The sequence below is a fragment of the Lipophrys pholis genome (genome assembly GCF_963383615.2).
Source record: "Lipophrys pholis genome assembly, chromosome: 6".
Lineage (NCBI taxonomy): Eukaryota > Metazoa > Chordata > Actinopteri > Blenniiformes > Blenniidae > Lipophrys > Lipophrys pholis.
In genome coordinates this window covers 7,908,296-7,919,456 of record NC_137629.1, presented here as the reverse complement: position 1 = coordinate 7,919,456, position 11,161 = coordinate 7,908,296, and the positions used below count along the sequence as shown (strand labels likewise).

The window sequence follows — 11,161 nt, the reverse complement described above, 5'->3', positions numbered from 1 at the left end:
CCCAGGAGAATATGGACGGGGCGTCTCCACACTCTGGAGGCTTTCGTTTCCTACAGTCTGCACACAGCAAACTTCATGTCTTGGCTTAGTTTATGTCGTACAGTGTTGCTGGCTGTGTCTTATAAGATTGTTAAAATCAACACAACGTTACTGAAACGCTGCTATATGTGCACCACAGCTTAGGAATAGTTCTGCACACGCACAAGTGTCATCACCCTCAGTCCATATTCTCCTGGGACTTGGTAGTTTTATAGTTGAGAGTCTCCAGTAATAGTAATCCAACTTGGTCATCTGTCCACTAGAATGTCCGTGTACTTCAGTCAGTAACGACATTTCATAGTCTAAGTGTGTGACCTTTTGTTTCTGCTTCATAAGTTGAAGATCCATTATAAAAGATTCATGTACAGTCGTCAAGAAATGAAACTGAGAGAAGTTGTCATTAACTACCTTTCCTAACGTCTGTGAACGCACAGCGCCTTCAGGTAGACGATGCAAGTCAAAGCCACATTGAACATCCGCGCTGGCAGGCACACTGTGGTGAGCTATTTCTGCACCGTTTGACCAACCACTCAAGTTGTTTACTTAGAACTGACATGGCTCTGGGCTTCCACAGGATATGGTGTCAGGAGGAAACTGACAAGAAGAGAAGAGCCACGGAAACCTCTTCAGAAGGCTGAGTTTAATATAGACTGAAAGGGCTGGCACTTTTTCTATGTTGTTGTTGTTGTTGTTGTTGTTGTTCAGTTGGTAAATAAACTGTACACATCTCATTTACAAGGTGGCCGATCAATCAGACGGTCAGACTGATACAGTCATTCAAAGTTTCACATTTAGTTGCCTGTTTTCCACTGTGGGAGGGATTCAAGGTCAAGAGCAATAAACAAACTTCCCCCAACATGATGCCAGATTTTAATCACACTGATACAGGCAGTATAATCTCATCATGGGGTTTTGGTGGATTAACTCAAATGAAAAATTGGCCAGATTGAATCTTTCCTAAGTTATTAAAATAGCTGGTTTCTCAATGGCATCAATTGAGTAAAATGTATTCCATGTTCTCTTGTTGTCATTTTCTATTCTACACAACTACAAGAGAAATAGGAAGGTTGAGTTTGCAGCCATGTGGTCTGGTTATACTTAAAGCAGAGGGTAAACCTCACTGTGGTCGAGGGCCCAATCAATGCTTTCCTCACTCTTTTGTTTTTGCAGACACAATAACATTTGGAAAGTTTACATTTGATATATTTTTTACAAAACCTGAACCAGTTGAAATTAACTGAACAAAACAAGAGCAATTTCAGGATTATGACATTTTTAACAATTTTTCATGGATTATTTTGCAACATTAAATCTGCATTTTTTTTTCATCACAAAGAGCTTCATAGTTTGATTTGACTCCTCCTCAAGCAAAGACATCCAGCATTTACTGATCTCTCAGCAAATCTCCAGTACATGAAGTAAATGAAAAATTAAACATTTCTGTCAATATTTTCTTTGTCATTATTACACTTCATATGATTATTATGCCGGCTGGATTCAATCAGCTGCCGGGCCTCAGATTTAGAGAATTTCCTGTTAGTCAGAATACAATTGATTTGATTTTTATCTGAGAAGCAAACGTTTGTCAGATGTCAGATGTATGTGTTCAACTCTGACTTCACTCTCTGTCCTGAGCTGTATTCATAGAAGCTGACAGTTTGGTGGTTGGTCCCTGGCTTTAGTGAGGGCGTAGAACCACACTTTCTTTGTTTGTTACTTTTTTCAGGTCTGAGACGACAGCGAGAGAGTGAGACAGGAAGAGGACCTCACTTTGAATTCACACCTTTTTAGAAGCACAGTCACAACTTAACTTTCCACACATCTACACAGCTGAGAAACTACAAGGCACCAAAAAGTGATTCCTTTTTGTTATCACCCACCTCTCTCTCTCTCTCTCTCTCTCTCTCTCTCTCTCTCTCTCTCTCTCTCTCTCTCTCTCTCTGTCTCTCTCTTAAAAAAACAGTGGTTATTCACAGAGGCCTTTTACCTGCAGCAGCTCAACTCTTTATGTCATTATTGCCTCTGTGTTTTAACTGATCTCATCTCTGTTTTATCTTTCAGTTTTTAGTGCTGCCAAGCACCTTGTGATCCATATCTGGGAAAGGTGCTATATAAATAAAGTTTACTTTACTTACTTTACAATGTCAGTAATATGAAGATATCACAGACAATTAAAGCTCCAAAAGAACCCGTGTTCTCTTGAAATGTGTGATTCAGAGGTTTTGGAGAGAATAGCTTTGGGGGAGAGGTGTTTCATACTATACAGCATGAAGAGAAGTAACAGAAATAAGTGACAGAATTAAACTTTAAAAAGATCTTTGGAGGCCAGTGAAGGCTGGAATATATCTGTAGACTGTTGGTTTTGTAGTTAATTGGATTGTAAATGGATTGATAGAGATAACTAAATATATGTAATGTTGTTTGAAATTCAAGTTTAACAAAAGCTGAAATTTAGATCTTGTTAAAAAAAATACAACAAATTGCATAAATTGCAATTGCACAGGTGAATAAAGTGAACATTTTGATATTTTTAAATGGAAGGAATCCAGATATATTTAAAATTAGAAGTAGCAACATTTCTGAAGAACATCAGGTGTAAACAATCAGATGAAGAAGCTTCAACACATCAGATGACAAGAGAATGTGGCGACATCCTTTAACTCATTTGTTCTTCATCATTCACCAGTTTTACTCAAGTGAGAGTCGCAGCGAGCCGGACTTCACCCAAGCTGACCCCTGGGCAAAAGGTAAGTTATTCTCATAGATAACCCAGGAGAGAAATCTCCTTTAGGGTGAACGCTGGCTTCATCTTGATGTTCAGTATGAATACAGACTGAGAAAGCGGGGCCTCCTTTTGACCTTGTTGATTTTAAGCAGGATGTGTCAGAAACGTTACCACAGGGAAACATTTAGATTCCTTGTCAGCAGCACTTCTGATCATTGAGAAGCAGAATTCACAAAACGTTGCATTGTTTCCCCACAAATAGGGAATATGAGCTGGGCTTCGGCCATTGGTGGACAGATTAGTTTCAACCTATTGACGGAATATTGATGGGGACGAGTGAACACTTAATATAAGTCAGGTAAAATTTGCAAACGCGGAAAAACAAAACATAAGGTACAACACCATCAAAAATGAATGAATAAATGAAAAATAGGTGAATTCTGGTCATGACCACAGAAACACACAAGTCACTTTGTCAGAGTCAAAAGAGTGAAGACGACCACACCTCCAACAGTGAAAAGCAGTCCAGGACAAAGTGTGACAGGAAATGTTCTGTGAAGGAAACGCTCTGCAATGTCCAATCAGATGTGTTCAGCTCAACTCCTTCAGTCTCTGAAAAGTCTTCAAGCTTCCTCACAAGAGACGAAGTCAAGATGATCACGTTGTGGCTCGCACTGCTTTTTCTCCATCCTGGACGTGAGTGTTTACTTTCTGCAATGTTTCTCTAAATCGCACACTTTCTAAATAAGTCCACGTGCTGTGTTTGTCTTGATGAAAAGCAGATGCTCTGGCTCCAGTGACTTGGGTTGGTCTTGGTGAACCAGCCACCATTTCCTGTGCTTTAGCCACTGCAGAGGTCAGCCGGATGGAGCTCCACTGGTACAGGCAGCGTGTCGGGGAAACTCTGGAGAACATTGTGACGCTGTGGCAATCCACCACACCCATGTATGCGCCCGGGTTTTCAAACTCCAGATGGGAGGTTACGATCGGCAAAAGTCTTAGCAACTTGACCATAGTGAAGACCGTTGAAGAGGATGAAGGGATGTATCACTGTGGGTCCGTGGAGTGGATTAAAACTGAGTGGAGTGCCACATATTTGCTAGTGAAAGGTAATTATGTGAGTAGTCATGAGCTTGCGTGTCTCAATTTTCTTTTCCAAAAATGTCCAAACTCATACCTTTTACAAATCTGACATCAAGCAGGCCACAGTCAGAGGACACCGGACTTCACCGTTCAGCAGTCAACCGTGTCAGAATCAGTCGTCCTCGGAGAACCAGTGACGTTTCAGTGTTCGGTCTTCTCTGAGAACAAAGCGTGTTCAGGAGATGTCAGGGTGTTCTGGCTCCGAGGCGGCTCGCAAACGTCTCATCCAGACATTGTCTACACCGACGCAAACAGCTGGGATGAATGTGAGAGAAGATCTGACGCTCAGAGAAGATGCCTTTATCACTTCTCTAAAAGCGTCACCTCCTCCGACGCTGGGACTTACTACTGTGCTGTGGCCACATGTGGGCAGATATTATTTGGAAATGGGACTGAACTGGATTTCAACGGTGATGAAATATTGAGAAAAACAAATCCAAAACATATTATTTGAGCAGTTTGTAATTCATATTTTGAATTGCTTCAGGAAGCAGTTTGTGTTCACAGCAAGTCTATACAGTTGTTTTCCTGCTGTGTGGCGTCTTGGCTGTAAGTCTGATGGTCACGGCCTTCCTCGTCTACACCGTCATCAAAAGCACATGTGATCACTGCAAAGGTAACTGTGTGTGTGTGTGTGTGTGTGTGTGACTACCATTGCTTGTGTTTTGTTCTAATCCAGCATCCCATGACCTACAGAAGCACAGCGGTGGTTGGAGGAGTCATCTGGTAAATTACAAGTAATTTAAGTGACAGTTAACCTTTGAAAAAGTAAAACTATTGAAAGCATTTTCTTTCCGCAGAAACACCAGAACATGTGGGTTTATTCTGCAGTTGTCTTTACCGTCATGAAGCCCAGAAAAGGTTCAAACAGGGTCCAAAAAGCAGCAGAGAGAGAGAGAATCTATACTGCTGTCAAGGCCTTTGGGCTGGATTAGTGAGTTATACTAATGATGTAAATATAGTAACTGAAGTTTCAATACTGAAGGATTTTGTACAGATATTTTCTAAACTACACATATACTTTGAATAAAAATGAATGTATTACCACTGAAATCTTGTTATGTTTGGCAAACGTGTCCAGATGTGTTGAGTTGATGAATCCTGCTCTGTAACATCCTCCATCATTCTGCTCTGCTCTGCATGACTGGCCTCCGTGAAACATGCAAACATCCTGAACAGGATTTACGGTGTTAGTTTAGAATTTATTGCATGAACTTCATTCTCAGGCCCTGTTCACACAATAAAGTCCTAACTAAAAACTTTTGTTGAGTTTTGGGCTCAGAGCCACTGAAAACACAACTTTTCAAAAAGACTCTGTCTCCATATAGACGGAGGAAAACACAACTTCTCTGAAACGCAACTACACCATATGTGTATGTACTGTAGTAGAACTATAGTTTCCTGCACATGCTCAGTAGCAGGACAATCAGAACAATGTTTCCTCCATGGTGTCATGACTCCCAGTCCATATTCTCCTGGGACTTGGTACTTTTATTTTGACAGTCACAGTAATAACAATCCAACTTGGTCGTCTGTCCACTAGAATGTCCGTGTTCTATCATTATTAATGTTTATAGCGTATATAAGTGCATATGCATGTTACAAAACAGCACCCACTAGTGGCCCATAATGAAATCATATCATTTTCAGCATTGCTGCCCTTACTGTGTAAATAAACATCATTTTCAAAAGTTGCTGTCTAAATGCTAAACTTTTGGGAAATGAAAACGATTCATTTCTCCTCAGGGTGTCAGAGCTGCTGTTCAAAGTAAAAAAGAAATGATTAGTTTTGTTTGAGTTACTTGTAAAAGTATCTTATCCAATCCAGATCAATATCAATCTTTAGATATTCTTATTTTATCACCTTGTGGTAAAATATTCCAGCTGAATGAAGCAGAGCGATACGTGCTTGGACCTCACAAGTTATATTTCTAACTGCACTTTTGGAGGAAGCCCATTAAAGCGTCATCTTAAACAAGATTGAATAGAATCCTGAGCAAGTGTAAACTAACCGCTGGCTGGGCCTCGACGCACAAGTCATGTGTCTATGTGAGGTTCTCATGCATTGTGTGGCTCCGTGTCTCGAGATTAGAGATTGAACAGAAACTCTCAGATTAAAAGACGACTTCCCCAACGCAGCCGCAGTCGCCCCAGGAATCTGGGTCATGTGTTCACTGCTTCCTGATAAAGTTTACTGAAGTAGTGAAGCTGCCATAGGACCGACACTGAGCTTTTTTCCTTTCTCACTCACCGTGTGTCACTATAGGCGTGTTTCCACCGCACAAAAAGGGCGGGAATGGACTGATATAGTCCGTTATGCTTCGGGTTTCCACCGCAAGAATTTGGGATTTCCCTGAAAATACCGCTCCAAAGGTGGACGCTTTTCCGATAACTGAACTAACTGAACAACTCGTGCAAAGCGGAGGATGTAAACAACAACAGAGGATTCATAAGGTCCAGATCTGTCGCCCCGGCTGAGATTACTGTTGCAACGTCACATACAGTATTTGGTCTGCTTTGCTGTACTGCTCCGAACCGCTCCGTTCCTTCCCTGCACAAGAAAATAGCAAACAGCCTCAGGTGTCTGAAAATGCATGATGACCTTTTCCACTTGGTAGTTTTCAGAAATGACAGCTCGGCAAAGATTGGAAAAATTACACATATTACTGCATATGACACATTTCCTGAAAGCCCATAGCCTTGCCTTCAAGATTATATTACTGTTGGAGCTATAAAATATATGTGGTGGTATCTAGAGCATGTTAAATGAAGTCATATCCTTCATTTTGCATGTTTTTTGACATTGCCCTTGACCTTTGAGCATGACCTTGACCGTTAATTAAATAAACGAATTCCCCATATCAAATAACCTATAAGTCGGCATATATTGCAAATGTATATCACTTTTGTATGCTGAGCTATTCCAATTTTACATTTTCACAGTTTGCCATATTTTTTCACAATTTCCGATCTTTGCCGAGCTGTAATTTCTAAAAACTACCAAGTTGATAAGGTTATCATGCATTTTCAGACACCTGAGACTGTCGGCTTTCATAAAATATATGATAGCCTTTGCCCACACAGACGGATCCATATTGGCCTCTGGCCCATGGAGTACTATGGTGTCACATAGATTGATTGATTGCTGACTGATGAATGTTTTGTAGTGTGTGTATAAGTATCACTGTAGATACTTGGGTGTAGTTCTATGATGATATTGAAGATAAATTAAGATACAATAATATTGCGTGACTAAAAACACAAATAATGACTGTACAAAGGGGTAGCATTAAATATGTCTGTACTTCTTCCTACCTGCTTTCGAGCATGTAAAGTTAGTGCCAAATATGAAAAAAGGAGTGTGCTATGGCTAAAAAATAAATATTTTTGCTTTACTTATTCTGATGTTTTTCTTTATAGTTTGTTTGTTTTCTTTCTTCTGTTTTTACATGTTCAGAATTCATTCACTCGCTCACTCGCTCACTCACTCACTCACTCACTCACTCACTCACTCACTCACTCACTCACTCACTCACTCACTCACTGTCAGGTCTCTGAGTCTGCCTCTGTGTGTCTCACCTCGTGTTTCCAATTAACCAATGTTCGACTTGTGTCCACCCCTTCCTTGTGGATTTAAACTCCTCTCCCTCTGTTGTCGTTGTCGAATCGTCTTGTCAACATATCTTGTCTCCTTGTCACTTGTCTTGCCTCTGGTCATCCCATCGCTCCTCTCGTCTCGTCGCCCTTGTGTCTCCTTGTGTTCCATGGATTTTTGTTTGCAATAAACTTGGTTTTCAATAACTGGCTGAGTCTGCGTTTGGGTTCACCCTGTAAAACCATGACACTCACTCACTGTTTGCTCATGTGGATTTGTTGGGTTTTCTCTGTAAAAGTGCCCTGAAATAACTTTGTTGTATTCAGCGCTGTATAAATAAAGTTGAATTGAACTCAAAGCTTTTTTTAAACGCACAAACAAGTCACACCTTCATAGTTAAAGTTGTGTTTCATTGAAACTATCACGTTTATGACAGTGTGGCTTTACAATGTGTGTCCACCACAGCGTGTAGGAGAAACAGCAGAGAGGACTGAAAAATAAAAAACACCAAACAAACATGTTGTGCCTCAGATATAATTATCTGTCAGAAAGAAAAGTTATTACATGTTTTTAGGAGTAATTAATTTTGTTTTCCTGGTGTCACAGGACTCTGTGTTTCGTTGGAACACTGAGCAGCAGAGCCACATGCAGCTGCTTCACGCTCACACCAGAGTTGTGGTTGGACATTTCTGCAGCTTCTAACCATCACTGGAGCTGTTTACTGAGAACAAGCTTGGTGATTCAACCACATATAAAGTGAGTGGGCTGCAAAGAGGTTCAGCTTAGCAGGTTTAGAAACAGTAATGGCTGTTTAAATTGGACATGTTTGTTAACGTGTTGATACACAGCTAAATAACAGAGTTATTTTTAAAGCCATTGATGGAAAATAAAACACGACTAGTCACTTGAAAAGCGAACTCCAGTGTCTTAAAAATGGGCACAGACCTATATTAATATATACTGCTATTACACAAAAGCTGAACGGTGGCTCACTCTAATGACTGAGTCACTCAGTAAGTTCAGCTGAAGTAACATCAGCCAGTTGAAAATCAACTTGTGGCGTACACATATTATTTTAGACAGCTCTAATCAATCATTCATTAATAAAATACACTATTTTCAAGCATTTCATAACAAGCTGCCACAAGGGTTACGTCAAGTTCTGCATGATTGTTGAAAATGCCATAACGCCTGTTCTTCACAGAAATGGAATTATGAACTTAAAACAAAAGAAAAGCATCAACAATACAGTAGAGATAAATTACCTTTATATACAGACAGTGGCTTCTTTCTGTGTGGAGTTTGCATGTTGTCCTTGTGTGTGCATCGGTTTCCTTTCACTATATCTTTATTCTTCTCATCCCAAAGTGGTTGCCTTCCAGTAACACGTTAAATTATTGACACAGGAAGTAAAAGTGGTGCCTGGTGAGTTTTTGGTTTTGTTGCTATAAACAGGATGGTACTCACACCCTCTGTCAAATACTGCACACTAAATTATGGTTTCAAGTCCTGGTTTGTGCAGATAAGCTCATGATAGAACAAGTGAAAGATGAAGACATCCCCTCCATGTGTCAGGAGCTACCAATGAAAACCCAAATAAGCAGGAATATATGTTAAAAAAAAGAAAAAAGAAAACATTCAACTCAGTAGGTTTGGATTGTGCAACTCAAGTGCATTTACTTCAACTCCTATAATTACTGTAGTTTAGTTTTAGTTGAATTATCATTGATTATAGTCATTCAAATGTATATGTGTCTTTGAAAGAATGCTGCATGTTCAACTTCCTGAAATGTAAGCAGAGGGTGAGACAGGAAGAAAAGCTGTCCGCACTAAATGAGTGCAAAGTGCTTCTCTAAAAGCTCAACCACAACAAAGTTCTGCTTCAGTCTGGCTGAGTTTCAGGTTCAAGCAACACTGTTAACACACAATAACTGGATGAAAAGAAGCACAAATGACAAGTACAATAAACTAAATAGAAATTGTTTCTCCATCAATCTTTTATACTGCTTTAACCACGAGTGCTGAAGCGATGGCAAGTAATATGCTTAACTGAGCTACAATGCTACTCGAAGTTTGAACAACAGAAAACTGCCTGAACCAGGGAGTCATCAGGACGTCCGTACCAGTTAAGTAAAACCCCTGCAGGAAGCTCTTGCTGGGGAGTCACGGTGTCCTTGAGATAAGAACGACTAAAGATTTGTAGACTCATTAGTTCGCCTCAATAACTTCTCCGGGCAAAACAACTCACACACACACTTTCATCAAACATGCGACGTCTGATTTCGCTTGGAAACAGACGTCAAAAAGACCAACCCAATGTCGGGGCGAGGCCTACGCCCAGAAGAAAACTGTCAGTCCCTGGAAGTTCGAGACACACTCTGGGTGTGCTCCTGCGTGAGTTCACTTGGTGTCCAGCGCTGCTCATTGCATTTGGCTTCATTTACTCAAATAAATGGTCAAACGTATCTTGCTGTCTTGAGACTTTTTTAGACAACCAAGGATCAACGGACCGGGAGGGACCAGCAGGCCCAAGGCCGGGTTCCAACAGTGCTGAAGCTCATCCCAGGTGAAGACAGGTTATTCCATGGACAGGTCAGCAGTCCATCACAGGACAAACACAGACTCTCTCTGAGAAAAAAACATCATCCAATAACCTGGTCTTGCCCTCATTATTTCCCATTATAAATCAAGACACATTAAAATGTATTTCATTCACAAGAACAGTAGGATTTAGGTTTGACCCACAATCCACATGATGACAGAGCTGTCAGTACAAAAACTGAAACTCCAAGAGGTAGTACTATTAAACTATAAAACACCATTTATACAACATGTCTCACTACACAGAAACATTAATCACTAAACTTTTCTTGAACATGGAGAAAGTATTTATTATTTAAACTCTGCAATACTGAAAGCTGTTTGGGTTTCTAAAGTCTAATAATAATATGCACTGAGATGTGTCAACCAAATTGTGTTAAAAGAAATTCTCTTATTGCACAAACTAAAAAAACTATCAGGGCACATCATTTTGGTGAGTTCTGGATCATGTCAGCTGAAGGAGTCATACTGTCATACAGTGTTGGCTTTACTCATCACATTTGCTGATGACACCATCATGAGAGGATAGAAAACAGATGGAACATTCTAGTACTGAAGCATTTTACTAGATTATCATATAACCAAAACACCACAAAGACCAAGAAAACTTACTGAGAAGATGGAACCAGAATGAACCCTGTGCTGTCCGTGTTCCATCCCCCTGCATGTCCAAACCTCAGCTGACCTCACCTGGAACACATAAACATCCAATCAGAGGCCTGTACTACGAACCCTGATCAACATATCCAGGATGTCTCTGTTTCCTGGGTTGACTGATCCAGACGGGCACGATCCTGATCACCGTTACTACGAAGCAGGTTATCAACTCACTAGTTCTACTCAGACCTACGTGTACACATTCACATGAAAGGGGCGGAGTTTGCAGCGTCTGACCAATCACACGTGGAGAAATCCTGCAGAGCAGTTTACAGATTACTGAAGGAGCAGTTATTCTCTGAGAATATGACTAATTAAAACACATCCTGCAGCTAAAAGCAACACTGCTGCTGTGTTCAAAGCCAGACCATTCCTTAATGTGTGACTTCATGAGATTATAC

General features: G+C 40.4%; 1 protein-coding gene across 6 annotated transcripts; it reads left to right on the top strand.

Annotated features, from left to right (window-relative positions):
- The first annotated feature begins 3,400 nt into the window (after positions 1-3,400).
- Positions 3,401-5,160, top strand: LOC308110661 (uncharacterized protein). 6 transcript variants are annotated; one of them, XM_080465094.1, is made up of 6 exons: positions 3,401-3,460; positions 3,547-3,873; positions 3,964-4,317; positions 4,395-4,523; positions 4,587-4,633; positions 4,708-5,160. In XM_080465094.1, the coding sequence occupies exons 1-6, from the start codon at positions 3,418-3,420 to the stop codon at positions 4,840-4,842; spliced, it is 1,035 nt and encodes a 344-aa protein (XP_080321220.1). In that variant the 5' UTR covers positions 3,401-3,417; the 3' UTR covers positions 4,843-5,160. The 6 variants fall into 6 exon arrangements, with proteins under 6 accessions (XP_080321220.1, XP_080321223.1, XP_080321222.1 ...); XM_080465097.1 differs by having other exon boundaries at positions 3,967-4,317; positions 4,395-4,456; positions 4,708-5,158; XM_080465096.1 differs by having other exon boundaries at positions 4,395-4,456; positions 4,708-5,158.
- Positions 5,161-11,161: the final 6,001 nt, after the last annotated feature.

Excerpts from the sequence above, each read along its gene's own strand:
- LOC308110661 (XM_080465092.1), top strand. The coding sequence starts at position 3,418 with ATGATCACGTTGTGGCTCGCACTGCTTTTTCTCCATCCTGGAC. Across the intron at positions 3,461-3,546 it reads GCTTTTTCTCCATCCTGGAC|ATGCTCTGGCTCCAGTGACT; the intron begins GTGAGTGTTTAC and ends GATGAAAAGCAG. Across the intron at positions 4,524-4,603 it reads CACATGTGATCACTGCAAAG|AAGCACAGCGGTGGTTGGAG; the intron begins GTAACTGTGTGT and ends CATGACCTACAG.